General features: G+C 56.2%; 2 protein-coding genes across 2 annotated transcripts; one reads left to right on the forward strand and one right to left on the reverse strand.

Moving 5' to 3' along the window:
• Positions 1-129: 129 nt before the first annotated feature.
• Positions 130-27,508, reverse strand: TESK1 (testis associated actin remodelling kinase 1). Its single transcript, XM_053409296.1, has 10 exons — positions 27,371-27,508; positions 12,768-12,889; positions 12,190-12,238; positions 11,876-12,022; positions 11,704-11,786; positions 11,496-11,586; positions 9,945-10,028; positions 3,035-3,124; positions 1,883-2,030; positions 130-1,105 (listed from the first exon to the last, which is right to left on the reverse strand). Exons 2-10 carry the CDS (start codon positions 12,860-12,862, stop codon positions 162-164), a joined length of 1,731 nt encoding a protein of 576 aa, XP_053265271.1. The 5' UTR covers positions 12,863-12,889; positions 27,371-27,508; the 3' UTR covers positions 130-161.
• On the forward strand, positions 15,325-15,675 carry LOC128423778 (protein S100-A6-like). Its single transcript, XM_053409298.1, has one exon. It carries the CDS (start codon positions 15,386-15,388, stop codon positions 15,656-15,658), a length of 273 nt encoding a protein of 90 aa, XP_053265273.1. The 5' UTR covers positions 15,325-15,385; the 3' UTR covers positions 15,659-15,675.

Below are 27,508 nucleotides of genomic sequence, written 5' to 3' on the forward strand. Positions count from 1 at the left end.
CCCCACAGGCTCCTCCGCTTTGCCAGGCCCTGAGAGCCGGCCGAGCGCTGGCACCGGCTGTGCCACCTTCAATGCGCTGCGGCACCCTGAGGCCGCTTGAAGGGTCCATCGTGGGTCCGCAGCCCCCGCCGGGCTCAGGGGGGGCCTCTGTGTGTCCCGCCTTAGGACTGTGCTTCGGGCAGCTTGAGGCTGGGCTCTGCCAGAACCGGGCCCTTGTGGTGCCTCTCCGGGCACAGCAGGCTCTTGGCTTCGCAGTTGAGGTTCTGGTAGGCGGGGGCGCTGGCGGGGGGCCGGTGGCAGACGGAGGCGAAGCTGAAGCCAAAGGGCCCCAGGCAGCAGGCGGGGCAGCTCAGAACCTCCTCCTGCTCCAGCACCCCCACGCTGCCCCCTCCGCTCAGGGCCAGGGCCGATCCTGCGTGCTCCAGCGGGGGCCCCGAGCCGGGCGGGGGCACGCTCAGCTCTGAGAAGCCCCCTCCCCAGCTGGGGGGCTTGCTGTTGTTGTTCAAGAGCAGCCCATTGGAGGGCCAGGGCTGCATCCCAGAGACGGCCGTGCGGATGAAGCTGCCGTTGGCCACGGAGGGCGCCAGGGGGGCGGCCGGCTCCGCAGGGAGGGCGCTGGGGGGGCTGTCGGGACTGGTGTCCATGAGCTCGCCGGAGGGAGGGGAGCGGAGGGGGCGCTCCAGGCTGCTGCAGTCCAGGGACAGGAGGGGCTGGGGGGGGCGAGGACCCCCCCGGCGGGGCATCTCCGGGGAGGCAGGCAGCGAGCGGCACCTGCGGGCCAGGGCAGCCGGCTCGGAGAAGTCGCAGTGGGCCTCCACGGCCGGCTCCGGGGTGACGGGTGTGCCCGGCGGGAAGGGCGAGGGGGGTGGCAGGTCGAAGGTCAGCGAGATCAGAGACTTGCTGGGCGTGTCAAAGAGCTTGATGCGGCCACCCTGGAGGTCGTGGCGCTGGGAGAAGGGGTTGACTCGCTGCGGGGTGTCCTGGGGCGCCCTGGGCGGCACCATGTCCGACTGGCTGCGCGAGAGGCGCTGGTCCGGGGGCACGGGAGGCTGGTCCAGCAGGCTGGGTGGCATGGCGGGCAGCAGGGGGTCCTGGGTGGCTTTGTCTGGAACAGAGGGAGAAAAGGGCGGTCAGGGACAGACCTCAAAGCACGATGACTAGATGACCTTTGGGTTCCCCTCCAGCTCTGCCATTCTCTGATTCTATGAGCAAGTGAGGGCTGTCGCTTGGACCCACATCACTCAGGAGGGCAGGAGTCCTTTGGAGCAGGCGTGGCGTGACCACGACATTACAGTGTTGCCCAGTGGTTAGAGTGCTGGACTAGGAGCTGGGAGAGCCCAGGGTTCGAATCCCCACTCAGCTAGGAAGCTCACCTTGGCAGGCAGGCCCTGGCACTTAGCCCAACTTACTTCTCAGGCTTGTTGCAAAGGAGGAACATGCAAGCCACTGTCAACTCATTGGAGGAAAAGGTGATGCATGAATGTAATTGATAAATAGAATACTAATTTGCAAAAAAATATATTATATGCCACTTTCAAGGCAAGGCAGTTGGCAGAAGGCTGGTTAAAAGGAATACTTTTTAAGCTGTTGTTTAGAGTCCAATGCCTTTGTCCCAAACAGGCTGTGCGCTTAGAACCATAGCACTGCAGAGCTGAAGACAATGCAAAAAGTTAAAGACGACATAAAAAAGCCAGATGAAGAAAGGAGGAAAGTCAGCTCTTAGGAGCAAGTACAAATGTAAAATGTAATGTACAGTATGTAACTAAAAAATTAATAAAGATTATCATTAAAAAAAAGAATTGCAGGGCTGGAAGGGACCCAGAGGTCATCTAGTCCAACCCGCTGTGACACAGGAATCGAAAGCCAAACTGGGAAGGGTTACCACGGAGGGAGAGTGCCGGGCTCCCCGGGGTGCTGGTCCTGTCGCTCTGCAGGGCGTCTTGGGCATCTCTGGCTGCCAGCTGCTGCTTCAAGATGCCCTCCAGGTGCTGCGTGATCTCCAGGAAGGAGGGCCTCGAGCTGGGCTCCATCTGGGGGGGGGAAAGAAGGCACCTGGCTCAGCAGAAGACACCCCCCCATCTGTGGGGAGGGGCACTTGCAAAACAAAGCCCCAAGGCTTTGGGGGTGGGGCTTGCTGGGCTGCTGCCTCCCCGGCAGACAAAAAGGTCGCCTTGGCCAGGAACCAGGGGGGTCTATGGGACGGAAAGCGGGGGGTCCAGCCTGCCTCAGGGGGAGGGCTGCCTTCCCCTCGGAGACTGGGAGCAGGACACATTTCTGGGCATGGCACGCAGTTCTCACTGACTTCAGTCCCCCCTAAAGGGAAGTACTGTATTTTTCCATGTATAAGACGACCCCTATTTCTTTTAACCCAAAATTAAGTTGTGCAGCTTTTGGGGGGCGTGGGGGAGGTCACTTCTGCCAATTGCTCCCCCACCTGCCCCCCACTGCCGATCGCACACCTCACCGCAGCTGCCAATTGCCTGCCCGCCTGGCCATAGCCGCCAAACAGCCGCCCCATCGCCGCTGCCAATCTCCTGCTTGCTGCTGCCATTAATCACACGTCCCCCCCCCCCCCGCATTCACTATCTGTATACAAGAGGACACGCAAAAAGCATCATCTTATACAAGAACAAATACGGTAGTTCTTTGGGCGACATGTAGCTAAATGGTGGAACTCCCTGAGACAGGAGGCTAGAATAGCCACCAAGCTGGATGGCTTTAAAAGAAGATCAGACAAATTTGTGAAGCAGAGGGCTCTCAAGGGAGGGAAGTAGCCAGGAAAGCTTCCTTTAAATTGAACCCAAAAGCTGCTCTCAAGGCCAGTGATATGGATTTGTGGTCATGGCTGGGGCTGGGGCTCTGTGTTCCTCAGGATTTGCCCCCCTCCAGCCCCTGCAAAACCACCACACCCAGCCAGGGCTGATTCTCTCATGGGCATATAGGGCCAGGAGGGGCAAAGAGGCTCCCTTCTGGCAGGTGGGTCTGGCAGCCTGAAGGCTCATTCAGGTCTGGGGGTGTTGGGGGGGGGTCTTACGCTGCAGCAGTGGAAGGCCAGCTGGAGGAATGTTGCAGGGCAGTCGGCTCCCACCAGGTTGCAGAAAGCGGCCACATCCAGCCCAAAGTCCTGCAGGGAAGAAGGGAGACGGAGGCGAGTTGTCCAGCTTGCAACAGCTGTGAGAAAGGCCAGTTCCCAATATTTAAAACCAATCAAGATTAAACTGTAGTTCTTTTTGTGGTGAATGGATTCACTATTTAAAACCAAGAAAGATTAAATTGCAGGAAATGGCCCATGCTAGGGATCACTAGGAAAAGAATTGAGAAGAAGACTGTCGATGTCATAATGCTGTTATACAAATCTGCAGCCACATCCGGAAGGCTGTGTCTGGTTCTGAATGCCTTGTCCAAAAAAGGGTATTTCTGGGTTGCAAAAGGAACAGAAAAGGGCCACCAGAATTTTCCAGGGGGTGCAGAGACTCCCCTAAAGGGAAGGTTGCAGCGTTTGGGATTTTTTTAATTTAGAGAAAAGATCAACAGGTGACATGATAGAAGTTTTTTTTAAAAAATAGCCATGACATGGAGAAAATGAAGAGTTTCTCCTTCCACCCTAGAACTTGTGGACAGTCAAGGAAGCTGAACGTGGGGAGATTCAGGACAGAGAAAAGAAAGTCTTTCTTTAGCCAGCACATACTTAAACTCTGGAACTCACTGCCACTGGAACCTGGATGGCTTTGAAAAGAGGACTAGACAAATCCATGGAGAAGGAGAAAGCGAGCAATGGCTACTAGCCAGGAGGGTGGACTCGGCCTCTGCGGTTGGAGCCAGCAATGCTTTTGTGCACCAGTCGCTGGAAACCGCAGGAGGGGAGAAGAGGGCTCTTGTGTTCGAATCCTACTTGCTGGTTTCCCACAGGCATTTGGACTAGGTGGGTCCCTTGGCCTGATCCAGCCATCTCTCCTTAAGTTCTTATGACCTTCCTTACCCCAAAATAGCTCAACAACACAGAAAAATACGGTAAATTGCTGTGTTGGCTCTTTGCGAAAAATAAGTGGGTTTTGGGTTGCAGTTTGGGCACTCGATCTCTAAAAGTTTTGCCACCACTGCCTGAGAGCCTGCTGGAGACCGATAATAATAATAATAAAATTTTATTTATATCCCGCCCTCCCCAGCCAAAGCCGGGCTCAGAGCGGCTAACAACAGTAAAATAACAGAATTTACATAAAATCACAATCAATTAATTGAAATACATTCTAAAATCAATTCATGAGCCTCTGTCGTCCTTCACCTGTCGGCTTGACCCAAACATGAAATGCATTTGGAGAAGCTAAGCTAAGTGGTTAGTGCAGACCCAGCCAAAAGTGATGGAAGGATCACAAGATTTGGTGAGGGGAGGAAACGACTTGAATTCCAAATGTGTGCAGGGCTCAGCGGCTGCATCCAGCCGGCTCTGTGCTCATTCTGCCGAGAGCAGCTATTGCAGGCCCCTTCCTCGCCAAGAGAGAGATCTGTGCAACGCAGCCCCCAGCCGCGAGGTGGCAAGCAGGGCCTTCTCCGCAGGGCCAGAGGGTGGACCAGCCCCTCTCTCCATGCCCCCCTCCAAAAGAGGAAGCACTCAGCCTGGCAGAGGCTCCCCCCCTCACATCTGGCATTCTCCGGAGGCGGAAGGACGGCAGCCTTTATCTCACAGAGCAGGCATCTTTCTGGGATGATGGGGCAGTTCTGGGGACGGGGTATTATCTGCACAATGCCGTCCACAGGCAACATTCAAACAGTCATCAGGAGTGGGGGGGTGACACTCTAAAATTAGATGACAAGACAGAAGACCTGTTTTGGGGGGACAGAAGGTGGGCAGGTGTGGAGGACTCCCTGGTCCTGAATGGGGCAACTGTGCCCCTGAAGGACCAGGTGCGCAGCCTGGGAGTCATTTTGGACTCACAGCTGTCCATGGAGGCCATTTCTGTGTCCAGGGCAGCTGTCTCCCAGCTCCATCTTGTATGCAGGATGAGACCCTCCCTGCCCGCAGACTGTCTGGCCAGAGTGGTGCATGCTCTAGTTCTCTCTTGCTTGGACTATTGCAATGCGCTCTTCGTGGGGCTACCTACAGGGGGGCAATTTCAAAAGTCTATATAAGGGCTTGCACACCATTGTTCTGGGTCCCTCCTCTCTCCTGCGGGTGAGGGGAGCACCCTGTTGCAACAGGTCAATAAAGATCAGGCTTACTAGCTGCTTTGCTTCTCAATGTTCTCTGGTTGGCCTCTGTTATTTTCTCCTACCAAAGGGGAACCTACGTAAGGACTCTATATGGGCTCTTGGGTACCCCATAAGGGAAAAGGGCAGATTTTCATTTACAACAAGGCGCACAACCGGGAAACCTTGCATCTGGACCGTTTTCGCCCAGTAGCAACACATCCTGCCAAATTCTCTCCAAGATATTTTATCTGCACAATCAGAACAAATTTCAGGAAGCAAAAAGGAGGAAAAGTCTTGCAGAAAACCCAGGGGGTCTCTCTGCAGCCCTCCTGCCTTCTTCACCTTGAAGTCAAGGCTGCTGTGGAATTAGAGGTGGGGAGGGGGCTACCACAGCAAGGGCTTCCTCCCCCCCAAGCCCCTTTCTCTTGCCCGGCACGGCCAGGCAGAAGCTCCTCTCCATCTTGGCACCAGGAGAGGTTCTGGGTCCCGGAGAAGTCATTCCGGAAACGCCCAACCCAGAGGCCGCCTTCCGGGGCAACCTATTATTAGGACACAGCCCAGGAGAGAGGGGGCCGTGGCCCAATTCTGAGGCAGGCGGCTCCACGGCAACCGAGACCAGAGCGGAGAAGCACCAAGGGCACCAAGGGCAAAGGGTGCGGGCGCTGGGCTCCAGGGAAGCCGTGAGACAAAGCATGGGCTGCTCTCCTAGGGGCAGGTTTTCTTTCCGTGAAATGCAGGAGGGAGGGACTTGGGGGGGCAGAATCCCCCCACCCAGACCTTTTCTCCTTCTTCCTTAAAGTGAACTGCTCAACTGCAGTCAGCAACTGAGTGCCCCCCCCAACCACCTCTCTGTTGGAAAGAGACAATGCAGCGAGTGGCACAGTTCTCCTCCGGGGGAATCGCTGGAGATGTGCAAAAAAGGGCACCCCCGCCCACTGCAGCTGCTATATCTGGAAGGGAGGGAACAGTGGAGACTCCCCTCTGGGTTCAAAGAGCAGTGGGGGGGGGGATTTCATAGGATCGTGCTGAGAGTTCGACAACTGCAGGGGGACGCTGTCCTCATTTCCGACACATCTCCTACAATATACTGTTCAAAGTCGTTTTTAAAAATAAAAATGCCCCATGATGCCAAACTATGACGTTGAACATAATGTCTAGTTTGGCCCTCAGTTGTTCCAAAAATATCCAAATTATACAGGCCCTGGAAACTGATATTGGGCGTCATCTGTCTCCGAAATGAAGTCCTGCCTTTGCTCTCCCTTCACCATCTGAGGACCAAACCTCCCCAAAGATGCTTTGAAGTCTTTTCCTGCAAAATTCCTGCGCTACGAATCCCACAGGGAAGCCAGGAGAGATGACCCCTGGTGCCCCCCAACCACAAGAGGCCTGGGACTCCGCCTCCCACCGGCCCCAGCCAGCATGGTCACATGACAGCACTGAGGCTGATGGGAGTTGTAGTCAGAGGCATCTGGAAGGCAGCAGGTGTTGGGAAAGTCGCTGCCTGGGCACCTGAGCTCCACCTTTCCCGGAGAGAAAGCTATTGCATGAACAGGTTATCCAAAGCAGCCCAGGTGAGCTGGGAGACCAGCATTCCTCAGGGGGCGGAGGAGGAGGGCCAATTATCGCCTCCTTCCTCACCTGCACAGGTAATAGGCGTAATTAAGGGCCTCCCCAAGTCTCCTGGGAGGAGCCAGGAAGAGATGCATTTGAGCTACAGAGGCTGGGGTGGAAATACCTGCGGAGCAACTTCTTCTGGGGGGGTTAAAAGGTAAAGGGACCCCTGACCATTAGGTCCAGTCATGGCTGACTGGGGTTGCGGCACTCATCTCACTTTACTGGCCGAGGGAGCCGGCGTACAGCTTCCGGGTCGTGTGGCCAGCAGGACTAAGCCGCTTCTGGCAAACCAGAGCAGCACACGGAAATGCCGTTTACCTTCCCGCCAGAGCGGTACCTATTTATCTACTTGCACTTTGACATGCTTTTGAACTGCTAGGTTGGCAGGAGCAGGGACCGAGCAACGGGTGCTCACCCTGTCGCAGGGATTCGAACCGCCGACCTTCTTATTGGCAAGGCCTAGGCTCTGTAGTTTAACCCACAGCGCCACCTGCGTCCCATCTCTGGGGAGTTAGGGGGGCTGAATTTAATTCATTAGGAAGAACTTTCTGACAGTTAGAGGTGTTTGACAGTGGAATTGCAGCTCCTTTGCAAGGCAGTGAGCTCTTCTTCATTTGAGCTGTTATGGAAATTACGGGGGGGGCACATATTTAAAGTTGTCAGATGTTACAAATATTATGCCTGAATGTATCCTTTCAACTTGGCAGCTCAGGGAAGATGCCTAGCTTTAAAAATCATATAAAAATCAATCCCTTTGCCAGTTTCCTCCATTCCAAAGCTGTTTTGCCCTTGGAAAAGGACTCTTTCCCCTCCACCTCAAACCCACTCAGGGGTGGCAACTGCAGAGCTGATTGTTGGCCAAGGGAAACCAAATCTCATCACCGGACTTGCAAAGGAAGTTCTATTGTACTTTGGGTGGTGGGTAACTAAGAAGTATTTGCCTTATGCTAATCTCATACTTGGGTCTTGCCCTGACATAGCTGTCTATGCTAATCTTGTGTAACCCTCCCCTTTCTGAGGTTTTAGTGATGTAGCAATGATGTATGGATGATGCTGTACGGACTGTATTCTGGGATATGGTGGGAAACTTTTAAAAGTCAATGTCACCCCATGTTCAGGGTTCTCTCGCTGCTGTTTGAACCTGTTGCGCAACAATGAAGGAGCTAAGTCTACTGGCTGCTGTTGTGCTCCAAATTGCTTGGCTGGAATTTCCTTCTTTTACTGACCGCATGGACCCACAAGGGACTTGGACCCCGGGGAGCTGGGTTGCTGAGGAGTCTCTCAACCCAGAATTTTCCTTATGATAGGTTTTAAAACAGAGGTCAGGTGGCCATCTCTCTGGGATTACTTAGCTGTGATATGAGCATTGCAGGGGGGTGCACCATAATAATAATAAATATATCTACCCCCCCCCATCTGGCTGGGCTTCCCCAGCCACTCTGGACGGCTCCCAACAAAACATTAAAAACATAATAAAAGATCAGACATTAAACTAGATGACCCTTGGGGATCCCATCTATGATTCTGTGATTCTGTGGTTTATTTATTTGCCTGTGATGTCTGTGCAAATCCAGCCTTCCTAAACAGAGCAACCAAGGCAGCAAAAATGCAATGGAGCATTTCTGAAAGAGCAGGCAGATCTGGCCAGGAACAGCAAACTGCGTCTCGACAGAACATATTAAGGACAGCAGAAAAGAGCTGAGAGACCCCCAGTGAAGCTGTGGGGTAGTGAGGGTGAAAAATGCCCCCTGTCTGCCCCAAACCATCATTCCTCCTCATGACTGAACAGCTCAGCTAGAGAGAGGAACATGGCAGGCAACACACACTGCGTTGGGCACAGTCATAAACAGATGTCAGGGTGGGGGAGAAAATCCACACAGAGCTCTGAGGTTTTATTTGTGGATTAAGACACATTCTGAGCAGCTAAAGATAAAGGCCAAAGTGCCCGTCTCATGCCCTAATCTAAAGATGACCGTTTTTCACTCTTTTTCTACTCTCCGCTGAGCAAAGAGCCCTGGACAGATCTGGGTATCTGGGGTGGGAGGTCTGCCTTGCTCCTTGGCCCAGAACCCTTGGTGTAACCCAATATCTCCAGCACCTGGTTGTGGAAAGGAGAGGAATCCCACAAAGTCTGCCACCCCCAGTTTGGGACCAAATCAAGCCATTCCCCTCCCAGACCGTCTTCCTCTCTCCCATCTGAGGAACTCCCACCTCCATGAAGACCTGAAAGCCCCTCCTCAATATTCTGTCATTCTGGACGGTCCTGCTACAGGCATTCCCAGCTGTGGCCCCCTCCCAACTTTATAATTGCAGATCAGTCCCCTTTGCCCCTTTCCCCTGAAGGCTCCCCCAAGTCTGCATCTCGCCCGCCTGGGTTGCTCTGGAGTCATGCTAATTCAGAACAGCCACCCAAATATTTAAGCATGAACTTCACTCTGCTGGTATGAAAGACTATCCTCTCAAGTTCCCAGCACAGGGTGACTTTTCAGTTGAAGTACCAGACAGCATCTTCAAAAGCAGAGACATCACCTTGCCAACAAAGGTCCGTATAGTTCAAGCTCTGGTTTTCCCAGTAGTGATGTATGGAAGTGAGAGCTGGACCATCAAGAAGGCTGATCGCCGAAGAATGGATGCTTTTCAGTTATGGTGCTGGAGGAGACTCTTGAGAGTCCCATGGACTGCAAGAAGATCAAACCTCTCCATTCTGAAGGAAATCAGCCCGGAGTGCTCACTGGAAGGACAGATCCTGAAGCTGAGGCTCCAAGACTTTGGCCACCTCATGAGAAGAGAAGACTCCCTGGAAAGACCCTGATGTTGGGAATGATGGAGGGCACAAGGAGAAGGGGGCGGCAGAGGGCGAGATGGATGGACAGTGTTCTCAAAGCTACCAGCATGAGGGAGGCAGTGGAAGACAGGAAGGCCTGGCGTGCTCTGGTCCAGGGGTCACGAAGAGTCGGACACGACTAAACGACTCAACAACAACAACAACAAAACCAGCCTGTCTTGTGCCCATGAGGCCAGGAGGGTCTCGGAGGGCCTCCAGAAGACCCCCTCGGATGCCCAGAAGAAACACAGCTGTTTGCTCAAAGGAGCCCAGCAGAGCAAGGGAAGGAAGCAGTCCCCGCAGGGAGGGAGGGTCTTACCTCAGTGCGGGGCAGGTAGTCCGGGTCGGCCGGCAGGCGGGCGATGGTCTCGCAGAGGATGATACCGTAGGCAAAGACATCAGCCTGCGGGATGAGAGAAGGGAGGCAGTGAGGCAGGAAGGGCCCCTGCGCACTCAGGGGAGGGGGAGACACCCCCCCACACACAAAAAGAGGCTCCAGCCCCTCCCTTAGATCCAAAGGGAAACCGGGGACAGAAGAAGAGCCCCCCCATACCTCCTGGTATTTGTGATCCAGGCCCACAGTCCCCACACCCACTCACCCTCCTGGTCAGCTTCCCCGCCCAACACCAGGCTGACCCTGTGCACCCCACTTCCCCCCTTAATTCTCTGGCTGGGAAAGAGGATCAGAGAAACTCATGGAGGAGGAGGAGGAGGAAGGCTCTCGAGGGCTACTAGCCAGGACAGTTCTCCTCTGTGTCCACAGTCAGAGGCAGAGATGCTTCTGAAGACCAGAGGCTGGAAGCCCCAGGGGGAGACAGTGCTGCTGTTGCCCTCAGGCCTGGCTTGCCGGTTTCTCATTAAGGCATCTAGTGGGGCACTATGAGAGAGAGCGGGAGGCTGGACTCGAGGGGCCACCCTTGGCCTGATTCTGCAGGCTCTTCCAATGTCCTGACATTCCTCCATGCAGCACACAAACAAGGGATCTCCCTCTCAAAAGACGTCCTGACTGCCTCTAACTTGGATGGTTTTAAAAGAGTGGCTGGGGAAACCCAACCTATTATTATTATTATTATTATTATTATTATTATTATTATTATTATTATTCAGGGAGAGTGAGCCTATTCTTGACCATCAGCCACTAGGGCTGGGTGATATCTGGTTGTCAATCTCGTATTATATATCATCAGCTAGACATCACAATATAAAAGGTAAAAGGTAAAGGATCCCTGGACGGTGAAGTCCAGTCAAAGGCAACTATGGGGTTGCAGCGCTCATCTCGCTTTTCGGGGAGCCTGTGGCGTTTGTCCACAGACAGCTTTCTGGCTCATGTGGCCAGCAGGACTAAACCGCTTCTGACACAACGGGACACCATGACGGAAGCCAGAGCGCAAGGAAACGCTGTTTACCTAATCATGACGCACTGATAGACCACAATGTCTGGAATAAGGATGGAGCCAAGCAGAGGCACCAGCTGGCTTCATGGTTTCTCCGGCATTGTGGCTTTTGCATAGCAAAATCACATACTGATTCACAATATCTTGCTAGGTCAAAAATTATGAAACCGATATCATGATATGAGCTTCAAACCGGTTTTGGATGATATATTGCCCAGTCAACTAGCCACAATGGCTACATATCCTCTGAAGATGGTGGTGTCTGAAACTCTTAATTTCAGAACTTGTGGGTTTGAATCCTGTATTGCAGGGGGTTGGACTGGATCACCCCGATGGTCCCTTGCAACTCTCCAATTCTGCGATTCTGACTATGCCTGGGAGGGCAGCCCTGTGGCCGTCGTGCGCTGCTTGAGGTCCCTGTGAGGAGAGGCTGTGGAGCTGAATGGGCCCCTTCTGCCCCCCCCTTACGGTCCTACCTTCTCGTTGTACAGCTCCCCACGCAGGACCTCCGGGGCCATCCAGTACGGAGAGCCGACAACGGCCAGAGGCTCCTTCTCGCCCCCATCACTGGGGAGGAAGCAGAAAGGGGGGAGGACCGGGAGAAAGAGGTCAGCCGAAGCCCAGCAGGACACCCCTCCGGCCCCCGCACGGCTCCCCCTGGCCAGGAAGGGCCACCTGCCTCACCTGTAGGTGGGGATCTTCTCCGCCAGGCCAAAGTCTCCCACAACGGCCGTGTAGCCGTTGTCCTCACTTCTCACGAGGCAGTTCTGGGCAGAGGGAGGAAGAAGTGTCACAGGTGTCTTGAGGCAGGAGAGGGGAGGGCGGGGAGGGGGCTGGGGGGGCACCCCATGCCTACCTTGGAGGTGAGGTCGCGGTGGAAGATGCCCTTGCTGTGCAGGTAGCGGAGGCCGCGGGCGATGTCCAGGGCCAGCTTGACGCGGACGGGCCAGGGCAGCGGGGTGGGGCTGTCCAGCAGCTGCTCCAGGTTGCCACCGTTGATGTACTGCAGGGAGGAGGAACGGCAGGGGGTGGGTTAGATGGCCTCTGGGTGTCCCTCCCAATTCTATAGTTCTAGGCGGCCTCCGCCCAGTCTCTCTCTCCCCTCGAGAGATGGCAGTGGCTCCCCGTCCACCTTTCCTGGGCCCAGGCGGGCAGGCAGGTGAGCCTCACCTCCGTCAGCGCGTGAAGCTGGCCTTGGTGGACGCAGACGCCCATGAACCTGGAACGAGAGGGGGAGACAGAAGGACCGTCAGGACGCCGGGGGACCCTCCCCTCACGCACTGTGCCCTGGGGACAGGAGGCATCCACGCCCCTCCAACCCCTTGCCCAGGGCAGAAGAGCAGGCGACCGTCAGCCTCAGGTCCCCGGTCTGTAAAATGGGAACAGCACCTCTGGCAACTAGGAAGGAGGACACAGAGCTCCATACTTTTTGGGGGGGGGGGATAGGAGGAGCCCAGTCCACTCAAACCCCCACTTTCTAACACTGAAACCCCCCCTCTATGTACTTCACAAGAGAAGCCCCAACTCTCCAGAGCTTTCCATCTCCTCTGCTGGAACGAAGCGCTGGCTTTTTTGAACTGAAGCCAGAGTCTTCCAGGAGATGTTCCTTGAGCTCCCTGCAAAAGACCTAGGGCAGGCGGAGGTTGGGGGGCGGTACCCGGAACCGCCTCAGGTCAGGCTGGGCACCCCCTTTGGCCAGAGCCCCCCACTCAAATCCAACCCCCCCACCCCCACCGAGGCAGCCTCACCGGAGGATGTTGGGGTGGGAGAGGCGGTTCATGAGCTGCACCTCGCGCAGCATGTTGCCACGGTTACTCATCAGCTTGTTCATCTTCAGCACCATGATCTGCCCCGACTGGCGGTGCCTCACCTGCAGGGAGAGCGGAGCCGTTCCTTGAGGGAGGAGTAGCTTTTGCATTCATTGAAGGATTTACGTATAAGCAGGGGGGGGCGGGGTGCCCTGGGTGCCATGTCTGGGGGGTGACAAGAAGGCACCCTGCAGGGGCTCGCAGCGGCATGAGCAGCCATCGCGCCACCACAGCCACATGTGGAGGATCCTCTGTTTGCGGCTGCAGCCGCGAGCAGAGGAGCCCAGCGCCGGCAGCAAACCACTATGTACAGTGCATGTGTGGCGTCACATGCATGCGCCGTACGTAACAACGCCACACATGTGCTGTACATACGTCCATAACAACTCTGCACATGTGCACATGTGTTCATATGGCGCTCGAGCGGCGCTGCTGGCAAACTGCTATGTACGGTGCATGTGCGGCATTAATACATTTGGTGCATGCGCCGTATGTAGCGAAGCTGCACATGCGCCATACATAGCGGTTTGCCACCCCGGTGTCACGATGCCTTCGTTCGCCCCTGAGTATAAGCTAAACAAGCTCTAGCTTAAGGCCCCACTCTCTTGGGCGGCCCCACAAAAATTTAAAGGAAAAAACAACTGGATGGACATTTCTAAAATGTAAGATAAAAAAACAAATAAAATAAAACCTACATACAGCAACATTTCAGTTCAACAATTACTTTGATAAAATACGTATAGGCTTGTGGGCTTCTCAGAAGAGGGAGGTCATTGGCCACTGTTGTAAACAAAATCTGCCCTTTTCCCTTATGGGGTATCCAAGAGCCCAAATAGAGTCCTTATGTAGGTTCTCTATTGGTAGGAGAAAATAACAGAGGCCAAGCAGAGAATATTGAGAAGCAAAGCGGCTAGTAAGCCAGATTTTATTGATCTGTTGCAACAGGGTCCTCACTCACCACACGCAGGAAAGGAGGAGGAAGCCAGAACAATGGCGCGCAAGGCCTTATATAGACATTTTAAATTCCCTGCCCTGGAGCTCAAGACCACCCCTCCATACATCATACATATAATCTATGTACATGCTTGGCTGGTACACGTATGAACATTTAACACATATCTAAGACCTCAAAATTCCTATCACACCACTTTGAGGACATGATGCTGGCCTAGTTTCCCTCCCCCCACTGGTGGACGAAGGGGGGGCGGGGGGGCGGTCCGCCCTGGGTGCCATCTGGGGGGTTGACGTCGCTGCTGCCCCTGCCCCCACCCCCCGGGACGGTCAGGGCTCGCTGCGCATTTCCAGGATGCTTGGCACTGGCCGTGCATGCCCCAGGACATGTTGCGGTGTGCTGCGCACCCCCCGACACACCCACCGCAGGTGGCGCACCACACACCCCGGGACGCGCAACAGCTATGCCCCCGAATGTACGTCGCTCCCAGTGCCAAAGCAGGTAGTTTTGCCACTGTCCCCCCCCCCCACGTTCTGCAGCTCTTCATATGCCATGGAAGCAGCTGGTGGGGGGAGAAGGGCTGTGCAAACGGGAGGTTTTCCATGACAGCCCAGCCAGAAGCTGCTCCCAAGGAAGAACCCCCCCCCCCCGGGCTTCCTGGCATGGGGAGGGGAGAGAGGCGTCTGCGCAGCCCACACCTGCAGGCCTCTGAGACAGCTGCCCCCCCCCAGCCGGGCCCAGCAGCTGCTTCTCCCCCCAGTCCTCCTCGGAGGGGCTGCCTCCCAGATTCCTGGCTGCTGCCGTCAGCGGCTGCTCTTGCCCTTTTTAGTCGATGCTCCAAGGCCCGGCGGGCGAGGCTGCCTGCTCCTCCTGCGCCGCCTCTTGCTGCTTCCCCCCCTGCAGCCCCAGGGAAGACGAGGAGGAAGGGGGCGAGGGGGTCTGGGCAGAACAGATTGGGGGGCAGGGGAGACCCAGGGCTGGTGGCTGCAGGACCCCAGAGGGAAGGAAGGAAGGAAGGAGTCCCCTTGCAGAATGTCTCTAAAGAAGAGCACCATCCAGCTGAATCACAGAACTGCAGAGTTGCAAGGGACCATCAGGGTCATCTAGTCCAACCCCAAAATGCAGGAATCTTTTGCCCAATGTGGGGCTTGAACCCCCGCACCGGAGATGCTTTACTGGCTGAGCTGCCCTGTACTGAGTGGAAGAGCACATCCTCCAGCCGCCGTGCCCCCAAATCCCAGGTGCACTCTTCACATGCTCAGGGGTCCTCTGCGTCGTGACACCTTCACACCACCCTGGAAGTGTTCTGGGGCTGAGTCTGACCCAGCGCAGGGCTGCCTGGTGAGAGAAGCCCAAGGTGGGCCAAGGCTTGACCCCAGCATGATTGGCTAGGGCAACCCCCCCCCCAGCTCAGGTCAGGGGATGCTGTGGGGTGGGGCTGGGCGTGGGGCTGCCATCAGCCTTTCACAGAGGGACCTTCAAGGGTCCTCTAGTCCAACCCCCAGCAATGCAGGAATCACAGCTAAAAAACTCCAGACAGGGCTACCACTTTCCCCATCGCTTCCTGCCACTCAGCACTGGACCATCTTGCTTCTGATCTCTCACCATGGCAGCACCTCTTGACCAAGCTATTGGCCTGCCGGTTGCCACCTTCCACAGGTATGCCGGCAAAGATGGCAATAAGAACACCCTAAGCAAGAAGGAATGGAAGGAGCTGGTACAGAAGGAGCTCACCATTGGACCGAAACTGCAGGACGCAGAGATACAGGCATTAATGAAAGATCTGGACCACAATGGGGACCAAGTGGTGAACTTCCAGGAATACGTCACTTTCCTGGGTGCCACGGCAATGATTTGCAGCGAAGCTTTGAGTTCATAAATGTACACCCCGGTGGGGCAAGGTATCGTGGCTCGGGATTATACCTCTGTAGGCGGTTTCATGTCCAATAAAATGTAAGTTTTGTAATAATAATAATAATAATAATAATAATAATAATAATAATAATAATAAAAACTCCTGACAGGGGCCCCTCCCACCTCTGTTTAAGAACCTCCAAGGAAGGAGAGTTTGCCGCCTGCATTTATTCCTGCATTGCGAGGGGTAGGTCTAGATGACCCCGGGGTCCCTTCCAACTCAGCCATTCTGTGCTTCCACGATGATTTTCTGTGCCCAGGACAGACAGACCCCCAAGACTCTCCTTGGCCATGCCACCTCTTCCCACCATTGTCCTGCAAGGGACCAGAGCTCAGCAGGGCAGACACTCTCAGGTGCCAGGCAAGGAGGAGGGGGCAGAGTGTGCGTCTCACCAACTGCTGCCAAGGCCCGGTGTGTGAAAGGCGATAGCCCAGCCTCACTAATGCATCCCTTCCGCCAAGTCCTTCAATTATTGAGCTCTCTCGCACCAAATGGTGGCCCAGAGATCACCTGTCACAGGTGTCGCCTTCCATCAGAGTCTGCCAATGCCCCCCGCAAGCAGAGAGGAAGCACCTCAGGGCAGGGACTCCCTGCAAGACGGAGGACAAAGAAGGCTGCCAGCCCCACAGATGCTCCAGCCGTTGGGTCTGGCCAAAGGAAAAGCCACGCAGCAGCCTTCTAGTCCTCAGGGTTGGAGCAGAACTACCTTCTAACATTTTGCCAGCAGCATGGAAGGAAACTCCACCCCAAACTCATGCCTGGCGCTTTCCCCCTAAACTCCAATGCAAGCGCCTTGCAAGAGTCAAGGCCTCCTTCCCAGCCTGTTTATTCAGGCAGGATGTCCAATTTTGGAGCCTGACATTTATGCAGCAGAGACTTCGCCAGAACCTCCCCTCTGCCAGCTCCCTTCGCAGGAAGGGCCCGTCCTCCGGGCTTACAGAAATGAATAGAAAAACCGTAAATCACATTCCAGGGTTTGCTCCAAAGTGCAGGGCTGATAAACCAAGCATGTTCCAGAATCCAGCCTGACTGATCAGGCTCCAGATAACAGAGTTAATGTTCGTGGATCGCAGACACTTTGATCTGGCTCGTCCTTCCAATCATAGAATTGTAGAGCTGGAAGGTACACCCAGAGGTCATCTAGCCCAACCCGCACAGCCCCTTGCTGTGCCAAAGCCAGGCCAGAAGCTAGCCAGCAGGACCAGAGGTCAAGCCCCCGCCAGCCATAAAAGCCCAGGCAGGGATGATCCAGCAGGTTGGCTTGTGTTCATTTTCTGAAACGCAGGCGGTTGTTCCAGATGACCTTGTGCGTCTCCCTTCCTACAATTCTATGGCCCCACTTTTCTCCAAGGAGCTCAAGGTGGAATATAAATGCAGAAAAAAGAATCAATAAATGCGGCAGAGCAGGCTCAGAACAGCAGCGGGAGAACTTCGCCTAAGGAAGTCAAGAATGCGAGCTGACCCAAACTCAGAAGAAGAGCCCGGCGGCAGGATCAGGCCAGAGGGAGCCCTCCTAGCCCTGCTCTCTAATCCTGCAGTGGCAAAGCAGATGCCCCAAAGGGAAACCCGGAAGCAGGATTCGAACCCAAGAGCAAGTCCTGTGGTTTCCAGCAACGGATATTCAGCCACGGAGACAGAGCTATCAGTAGCCCTCTCCCCTATCAATTGGTCTAATCCTCTTTAAAGCCACCCAAGTCATCAGCCATCCCCGTCTCCTGTGGGAGGGAGTTCCGCAGTTCAACTCTGCGCTATGTGCAAAAGGACTGTCTTTTCTCTGTCCTGAATCCTCCAGCATTCGGACGCAGGAGGAAAGGCCTGTTTGCCAGACAGAGAGATAGATAAACTTTATTCGCATTAGCCAACGGCCATAGCAACATATACCGTATATACAATTGAAAAGACAACAAAGGGTAAAAAGGGCAATCAAATGACCAAGATTATCATTCAGATACAGAGAGACGGACCTGCCGCCTCCTGACCCTTTCCCCTCCTCGGTCCCATTTCAAGGTTGTCCGAAGCCAGCGCCACCCAGGGACCCAGGTGAGCACCAAGGAACACAAAAGCATCCGAGGGAGGAGGGACGTGATGCAAGAGGGAACAATTGGGGCCTCTGTTTACGTCTAAACAAGGCGGCGTCACGGGCAGCGGAGAAGGAACCTGCTCCAGTTTGTGGCCCCCTCTGTCCCAGCAAGGTCTCTTTGAAGGCACCAGGGAGGCAGATCTGGCCCAGATAAGTTCCAGCCTGGGAGCCAGCCAAGCCTCCTAATGAGCTTGTGGTGGCTGCCCAACGCTCACTTAGGGAAGTCCTGCCCAGCCGGAGCTGAGCGTCAGCACTTCTGGGCTGGGGCCTGGGAGGATTGCAAAAGGATTGGGCCACAATGCCCTTTCCCTCGCAGCTGGGGGGAGATTTCAAAACAGTTGGAAGAGGAGAATTTTTAACCTACTGATGTGCTTATTACATGTTAGCGCTTACATTTCTGGGAGAATTTCAGTGCAAACCAGAGTTAGGAACTCAGATATAGAACTGGCGGGAAGAATCTGGAACCAGCGAGACCAAGCATTCCAAAAAGACTGGAATAAATTTATATTATGTTTGAACGACAACTGTAAGCAATTAACATCACTAGCAGGGTTATCTGAAGATTTGTAAGATGAAATTGTTACCTATTCAGGATGAGCAATGTAATAACTTAGGTAATAATAAGAATAAGAATAAGAATAAGAAGGGAAGTGAAATGCAAAGATGCAAAATTTAAGTTTGTAAACTATTAGGCGGGAGGAAAGCCATTAAGCTCAGTTGAGCCAAAAAGATTTAATAAGAAGATACGATGTTACGCAATGTGATTATATGTAAAACTAATAAAAATGATTATACAAAAATAGAAACTCAGATATAGAAACTAGGTGCCAAATGGCTCCTCAAACCAGGGTTACAGCTGCCAAAACGGAGTGCCCAGTGGCCATTTGGGGGCCAGATGACGTGAAAGTTGTAATTTTCAATACATTCGTTCTGATTCTGCAGATAATGTATAACTGATAGAATTCGACAGGATGTGTTGCTAGTGTATGAGAGCAGATCCAAGGATCCCCTGGCCTGCGCCTCCAGATGGGGGAGACGTCAGGCGCCATCCGGGCAAATGGGCATCTTCTCTTGGTCCAAAGCGAGAGCCGGGTGCAAAATGTGCCTGGCTAATTTTGAACATGGGTGCAAATACTTTGAATATCCAGAACATAGTGCACAGCAGCATTCGGGAAAGAGACGGGTTCGCATCCAGAAAGCATGAAGTGAAAACCGTTTGTTTGGGAGGAGTGGGTATGCTGTGGTGCAGGTATTTCCAATTGTGTCCCTCTCTAGGTGCACACATTGTTTTGTCTCATCTTCGAGTATATATGGGATTATATGGCGTATTTGGTTGGCAATGTAATATGCTTCTATGTTGGGGATTCCCCATCCTCCTTCTGAGGTATTTGGGGCTTATCCTTGGTTTTTAATGTGAGAAGATAAAAGAGTGTAGTTTTCTCTGCCAACTGCGGAGTTGGGTTGGGGGGATATAAGTGAAAACTGTTCAGGCCGGCCAGCTCTCAGCCGGGACAGCCTCAGCTGGTTGGTGGGTTGATTTTACTTCTACGCCGCTTTTCCAAAACGAGCTCTGCTCAAAGCAGCTGACAGCAGACATTCAAAACATCAAAACACAAAAATAGAGCATGTTAGTAAACTCAAAAACCAACAATTTAGCAAACAAAGAACAAATTCAACATTACAAAAAAAGGGAAAGAAACCAATCTAGGTTTAAGTACACAAATACAAAACAAAGCAAGAGTTATGGCAATGAAGTTACTGTTTCTTCTGCTCCTACAATAGAAAGAGGCCTGGCCTGCCTTACTGGGTTGTTGTTTGAGGACAAACCAGGAAAAGATGGCAGGACACTAAAAAAAAATGCTGTCGATAAGAGGCAAGTCTGAAAGATGCTTCAAACCTGTCCCTGGTGTTTCTCCTGGTGGCAAAATAAGGACATCAGAAGAGGCCTGAGTCTGGATCAGGCCAGAAGAGGCCCATCTGGTCCAGCACCCTGTTCTCACAGGGGCCAACCAGATCCCTCCAAAGGGATCCCACAAGCAGGATCTGAGCGGAAGCAGCTCTCTCCAGCCATGGGATTCCCACAAATGGCCTAATTGGCAGAGATTGACTTCCTCCAACCGGGGAGGTGCAACATGGGCTTTGAGGGCAGTAGCCTCTGGAGAGACCGGCTTATTCATTTATTTGTGTAAAAAAAATTATATACTGCTACATCATAAAAAAAATCAAAGAGGCTTATAGCAACGGTATTTATATGCAATAAAAACCGCAGAGGAAAATTAAAACCAAGAGATCATCAACTTGCCATGACAGAGAAATGTTTTGCTAGCAGCCTGCATAAGATTATGGGAAACGGGTCTTGCCATGTGAAGCTCTGGCCACAACGGCAGTGAGGAAAACGCCCCCATTAAAGAGGCCTAGAACAAGAGAGCTGGAAGGGACCCCGGGGGCATCCAGCCCACCCCTGAAACGCAGAAATCACAGCTCAAGAATCGCCCACAGGCGGCCCTCCGAGCTCTGCTTAAAAAACTCCGCCACTTTCTGCCACCCTTTGCCACCGCTGGCCCAAGCTCCAGCCTGCATTGACCTGATTACGGCCACACTGGCGTTGGCAAGAGCAGGCAAATACCGGCACAGCCCAGCCTGTTTCTGAAACCAGTTCGTGGCAGAACCTGATGAACAGCTGGCTTGATCCAGCCGCTGATAGAGGCGGAGGGTGGCAAGGACAGGGCAGAGCCTCCCTCGGCTGGCACACCACTTGGGCCCTGGCAGCACCTCCAGCTGGGGAAGGGTGTCTCTCGTTCCCCGGGGGGGGGGGGGGCCTGCAAAGCCACTGCTGCCAGCCAGAGCAGGAGATGCCTGGGCTAAGGGGGCCAGCGGCCAGACTGTGCCTTGGAGGGCAGCTCAAGAGAGTCTCTGCTTTGCCCCCAGAAGGGCCCCGGGTGCAACCCTCACCACCACCAGAAGGAAAAGATGCCCGGCTCTTTGGCCTCTGGCCGCCAGAGGAGGGGCTGCTGGGCAAGGGGTGGGCAGGGCAAGGCAGCCTCCTGTGTCTAGTCATTCCGCCTTTATTTCATGAAATCTATACACTGCTTGTTTGTTCAAAAAAGCCTCCGTTTACCAAAAAAAGATTAAGCAATAAAATTATCAATAACAACCGACAGCTATAATTTAAGACTTTCATAAAGCTAAAATAACAACGGAATAAAAATGGATTAAAACTGGCAGCAACCTTCTCAATCTCTGGGTAGGCTTGTCAAAACAAAGCCTGTTTCTAGCAGGCGCCGAAAAAGAGGGTGCAGCGAAATCGCCTCCCTGAAGTCAAGAGGCAGGGAGTTCCAAAGGGCGCAGGCGGCCACACTTACAAGATTCCTGCCTTGTGGTCCCTGCCAGTTCTACAGTTCTATGTTCACACGACTGCCACCCCCACCCCTTCGCTTCCCCACACGCTCCAGCCCCCCCCACTGCTCCTGCACCCCCCAGGGGCCGGGCCCAGGCTGCAGCAGCTAACAGAGGAGGGCTGGGCTCAGGAAGAGCAGCATGGAAGCCCCTGCCCTGGCTGGGAGCCTCGGGCCCCTCCCCAGTCCGGCTGGCCCTCGGCCAAGACCCACGGCCACCCCCCAACCCCACGGCGAAGTCCTCTGGCTCAGGAAGGGCTTCCCACCCCCCCATTCCCACCCCCAGCAAGGCCTTCTGTGCCCCTGCAGGCTTTGGCACCTTCCTAGTGGGGCAAGCCAGCCCCAGAGGCAGAGGGGCAGCACGGAAGGAGCTGGGGGTGGCAGGGGGAATCCCCAGAAAAAGGGACCCCCAGATCAGGGGAGCAACCGGCAGGTCCTGCAAAAGCCACCCATGTCTCTCCCCCCCCCCCCTCGCTTTCTTCCGTCTGGCCCTGCTGTCAGCAGAGATCCTAGAATGGTAGCGCTGGAAGGGAACCCTCAGGGTCATCCAGACCAACCCCCTGCAATGCAGGAATCTCAGCTGAAAAGCCCAAGGCAGGCCCCACAAACTGCAAAGAGGACACACACACAACCTCCCTGCAGAGCGGGCCAGAGATCACAAGGGGTTGTTTCTACACACACACACACGCACCCCACTCCAAAATCCATGCCTCTTGCTGTGCTCAAAGTCCCCCCCTGGGTGCCTCTGTGTGGGTGGGCACCCTCTGAGTGGCTTCGGCTGCCCGCCAGGGCAAAGCAGGGGCAATCCCAGATTAGCCGGCTTCTAATCCCCTCTAATGAGCCCTGGGCTGGGTGCGGCACCTAATGACCCTAATAATCCCTCGGCACAAGCCGGGAAGGAGATGAGAGGCGGCAGGCCAGGCTGGGAGAGTCTGCCTGGGGGAGGGGAGAGTGGGGGAGGGGCGCCCCCCAAGAGGGCAGAGGCAGGGGCACCTCGCACACAAGGCTCAGAGGCCAGTGCTCACCCCTCAAAGCGGCCCCTGGCACAGAAGAGGGCAGGGCCCCTGCCAAGACACTCCAAACGGGGGGGGGGGGAATCCGAAATGGCACCCGGTCTGGGGACACCCTGGCTGGCTGGCAGGCAGGCAGGCAGGAGTCACGAGCTGGCCTGCTCCTCCTCTGTGCATGGCGGGGGGGGGCTGTTAATGTTCTCCAGCTCCGAGAGGAGCAGGCAGAGATTCCTGCAGCGATGCCACCCACTGCTGGCGCAGGGCCTGCAATCCGGGCACATTCCCAGAGCCAAGCTCCGCCGCTCTGCTGCTGCTGCGGCCGCCCACCTCCCTCCCGGCAGCAGCTGGGGCCCAGCTGGGCCTCCCCACCCACCCCAGCGGCTTCTGAGCCCACTCCTCGCGGCCGGCAGGTGGGTGGGCAGCCTTCAAGGCGGCACAGGCTGTGCCAGGCCTTGCCCTCCTCCAGACCAAACTCCAGACCACGCCTGGGCAACTTGGGGCACCCCTCCCAGGCAGAGGCAGCAACCGAGGAAAATTTGGGGCCCCAGGGGCCCCAAAACTCTGGCCCAGGCACCGAGGGGGGCAGGGGGGCCTAGGGGGCCAGAGGCTGTGCAGTGCATGTGTGTTTGTGAATGCCTTTCTCTGTCGGGAGCCTCCTTTGACCACTCAGAATCATGAGCTTGTTGGAAGGGACCCCAAGGGTCATCTAGTCCAACCCGCCACAATACAGGAATCACAATTTGATTTTTCTGTCTTTCTTGGATGGTGGAAGCTTTTGCTTCTGCTCCAGTTTTCCAAATCCAGAGGAGGGGGGCTGAGCCCTTGCTGTTCATTGTGGGGTAACGCCAGCCTGGCGAGGTAGGCAGGGCCTCAGGGCAGTGCCTCCAAGCCCCACAGCGTCCCTTCAGCAAATGCCGTCGTGAACATGTGCAACACACACAGATGCAAATCCACAAATGCAAACCCTGCGCACAGCTTGTGCAGAAAACCTCCAGGCACTGCATGTAGTTGGGGTGGGCGAAAGACACCACAAGCCCCCCCCCCGCTCCCAAGGCAGGGTCTGCCCCCCCCCATCACTGCATCCAGGGGACCTTTAGCCACCCAGAGCAAGCAGAGGCAGAGACCTCCAGGTGACTCGAGCGAGCAAGTCAAGCCGCGAGGGGCCGGGAAAGGCCCAGGATTGGAGCTCAGCCCATTCCTTCCTGACTCCCAAGGCAGCCACCAGACCCCAAACACAAGCCAGGGCTCCTGAGCATCTCTTCCAATATTTACAAAATACTTTAGCAAGCTGGGACTGGCATGGGGGGGCCAGCACCCCCCACTCCGTGGGGAAGGGCAAGCGGCCAAGGAGAGACCCAGCAAGGGGCGGAAGGAAGGGCGGCTCCTGGAAACAAGCGCTGGCTGGCCGGCAGGAGCCAAGGCGGAGGCGCTCAGGATCAGTGCCAGGAGACATAGGGGCCGGGCACCCAATCAGGCCAAAGAGCCCCCTTGGGCTGGCAAGCGCAATGCAGGCAGGGGCAGGCCGGCCTCTCGTGGGACCCAGGATGAGGGGGACCTGAGCGGTCATCTAGTCCAGCCTCCTCTTAGGGGTCTGCCCCAGAATGCCCTCCTCAGTGCCAGGATTATGCAGCCAAAGAGCAAATGGACTTGGCTCAGAGAGGCCCAAGAGAGGAATGTGTGCCCTGCACCCAGCGCCTCTGCCAACCGGGCGCCCTGCCGCTGTTTTGGACCTCAAATCCCATCAGGTGGGGGGCTGCAGTCCCAGACACTTGGAGGGCACCAGGCTTGCGAATCCTGCTCTGCGCCACTGAGCGGCTGCTCTCAGTTTACAGGCCTGGGGGCTCAGCGTCTCTGGTTAGGGGGCTTTCTATGGGGCCTTTGCAGCCCTGAAGAACTTTTCCTCGTTTCAGCTGCCCCCCAAAATACACAACACACAATCCTGTATCTGCCGCTTTAATTTGCATGTGACGCTTTTAGCTGCTCCTGGAACTGCAGAGGATAAGTCCTTTTTTGAGGAGGAGAAGCAGACAAGGCCTTTGCTCAGCCGCAGCTGCCTTTGTGGAGACAGTGGGGCAAATCTGGGGGATTGGGGGCTGGAAAGGCCAAAGGATCAGCAGCAGCTGTTGCTGCATCTGTCCTGGTGCCTGGAGACCCTCCTGGGCTGCCCCCCTTGCCCTCCTCCCCTGCCTGAGGGCCAGTTCCCTGCAAAGGGCAGGACCCCACAAAGCCGCCAGCCCCACGGGGTGATCAGCCCACCTGGGTCAAAATCCCCCGAGGGAGACCAGCTGCAAGAATCTCCGGGGCAGCCCAAACACACCCAGGAGTTCAGGGCGCCAGGATTTGCACAGAGTGGCACCCTAGCTTGCCCTCTTGGCAGAGATGAGCTCAAGGGTCAAAAGGCCTTTGGCTGCCCCGGGCAAGAACCGACAGGGGGAACCGCCTGCCCTACGTCCGCAAAGCAAGGCTGTTCCGAGGAATGCGCAGCACGTGTGGCCACTCTGTCCTTGGCCCAAAAGCGGGTGGCATCTGCCTGGCAGAGGAGAAGAGGAAAGGCCAGGCCGGATGACTCAGGAGCCGAGGCAAAGCCCTGGCCGGCCCAACTGGCCCTGCCTGGGATCCTGCATGCCACACACACACTCACACACGTGCAGAGTGCAATCTCCCGAGCGCCTGCACCTTGCCCCTTGGCCCTTCCCCGCAGCCCAGCTGCCAGGACTAATTGAGAGCCCTCCCACTTCCTCCCCTGCCCGGGCACCGAAGGGGACTTTGCCGCTCTGCCGTTCCCTCTGCTCCTTCCCAAAGTCCTGCCAAGAACTGGCAGCCGGCAGCGGGCATGGCAGGATCCCAGCATGCACTGCTCCCTCCGGAGAACAACAACTGGGACACCTTGAGGGCTGAGTGCAAAGAGTCTGGCCAGGAGAGGCCTGGGAAGGGAGGGAGGGTGGCTCTTGGCCAAGCACCCTCCTTAGCCTCTCCGGGGGGCCCTGCAAAGGGAGGGGCCTCCTGGGCACCGGGGCTGGCAGTGGAAGGGTGCCCCTGCCCAAGCAGCCACAGGGCAAGCGAGTGGCATTGGCAGGCGGGCAAGGAGGGCTCCCCTAAGACCCAGAGAAAAGCCTTGGGACAGGCCAAAGGGGACTCGCCCAGGCCAGCCCCCCGTTCTCACCGTGGCCAAAACCAGCAGGCAGGATCTGAGCACCAGGAGCCTCGCCCCTCATCAGGTTTCGAGAAACTGGGATTCAGAAGAGGCCTGGCTGCCCCCGTGGAGGCACAGCAGAGCCATCCTGGCTGGCAACCGCTGAGAGCTTGGTCCCCCTCCCTGAGTTCATCGAAATCCTCTTTTAAAGCCACCCAATTTGGTGGCCGTCCCTGTCTCCAGTGGGAGGGAGTTCCACAGTTCAGTGATGCCCTGTGTGAAGAAGGGCTTTCTTTTCCCTGTCCTGAATCTCTCCTGGAAGTCTGCACATGGGCAGAGGGCGGGCTGACTGGCAGGAGGCCGGACGGCACTCAGGGTCAGGTCTCAGCCTGCATTGAGGCCTCTTGCGAGGGACGTGGCCAGTCCAGAACACAGGGGGCCACCACTCCCGAGCCAGGATGTGTCCCTCAGCCCCTGCCTGGCTTGCCTTGCCTTCAGCGCAGGAGCACCAAGCCCCAAGCAGGCAGCTGCCAAGGGGGTGAAAGTGTGGGGAGAGGGTTTTGATGCCACCCAGGCTGCAGCAGCTGTCAGCCAGGACCCTCTTTGTGCTCAAAACCTCGTGGGTGACTCTGGAGGAGCCCCAGGGCCAGAGGGATGGATCTGACCAGGCAGAGTTTATCCAGTCACTTGGGGGCCCACACCAAAGGGGTGCAGAGAAGAGCGGGCACAGCAGAGACTCTGGCTATTCTGGAAGAGGGAGCACTGGACGGAGCCTGACCCTGGCACGTTGCGAAAACAAGGAGGGGGCATCCTCAGGGGGCGGGCCCCTCCCCACCCTCCTTCTCCGCCGGGGCAGGACAGACCCCCTGGCTCTCCCAGGCCCACTCGCTGCCCCCTTCAGCTCCCCCCTCAGAGAACAACAGCATTTCACACGCAAACGACCTCAGGAGATGTTCCAAGAAGCCTGCAAGGTAGGCCAGCGCTGCAGCTGAGAGAGAAGGGCTCAGGTACAGAGCCAGAGCAACAGTCCACAAGGCTGAGTATTGCAAGCACTGGCTGGCAGCATCAGCTCGCCATGTTTTTCTCCTGGGGACGGAAGTTGTCCCTTCTGTACGCCAGGCAGATGCTCTGAGCCGCGTAGCAGAGTGAGTTCCCGAGGAAGGGGAGATGCGGACGGAAGGTATTTTGACCCCCGAGCAGTGGCACTGCGCCAGCTACTTTGTGCCAGGGGCCCACAAGTGTGAGGCTGAACCCCGGGAGCCTCGCCCACCCTCAGGACTGAGAAGTTCCCTGCAAGCCAAAGGACCCACGGAGGGGCAGCCCTCCTGCTGCCAGCCATCGGGCACCAACACGCCACCTGTTCCAAGCCTGCCTTCCTGTCTCTCGCGGGGGCCTCAACCTTCTGGCCCCCTCAAAAGCCTTGCCCAGCTCACCCAGGCCACAAGCTTGCTGCCCCAAGAGAATGGCCGCCGCCTCCTCTCTGCCCCAGGGCACCCCAGCCTCCACATCTGGGGCTAGAGGGCAGCGCCTACATGGTCACTCTCATAGAGGGGGTGCTGCTTCTCCAAGTGTGCCCCAGCTGCGCCCTCCAGAGTGGCCGAAAAATGCCAGCCCTGCCCCCTGGCACCGTCCCCTCCCACCTCACCCAGGCTGTCAACAGAGAGCTGGACCCTCCCACTCGCACACTGACAGAGGAGAACAGGCACGGGGTGGGGGCGCCCAGAAGGGACACCCTCTCCCCACCCCAAAGAACAAAGCACCCCGTGCCAGGGCGCCACGCCAGGCCCATGACAACAACACGCCTCCCAGCTGTCATGACAGGGCCTGGCCCAGACCACGGGCATGCGTGCCAACTGCCCGAGCAGGCCGGGGGGGGGGGACACACAAGTGGCACAGCGCCCCCCCACCCCAGCCTGGGGACCCCAAGGGCTTGACAGAGCTGGCTCTGACGGAGCTGCCCCCCCACCAGGAGGACACCCCGCCCCCCGCCCGCCCAGCCCGGGGCTGTCAGATTCCCCCGGCCCCCGCCAGCCTCCCGCGCGGCCCGCCGCCGCTCACCTTGAAGACCTCGGAGAAGAAGCCGGCGCCGATCTTCTCGCAGTAGAAGTCGTCGATGCGCGCCAGCGTGGAGACGGCGCTGCGCAGGGCCCGGTAGGAGGAGGGCCGCAGCCGCCCCCCGCCCGCCCAGCCGCCGCC

This window comes from Podarcis raffonei, chromosome 11 (genome assembly GCF_027172205.1).
Source record: "Podarcis raffonei isolate rPodRaf1 chromosome 11, rPodRaf1.pri, whole genome shotgun sequence".
Lineage (NCBI taxonomy): Eukaryota > Metazoa > Chordata > Lepidosauria > Squamata > Lacertidae > Podarcis > Podarcis raffonei.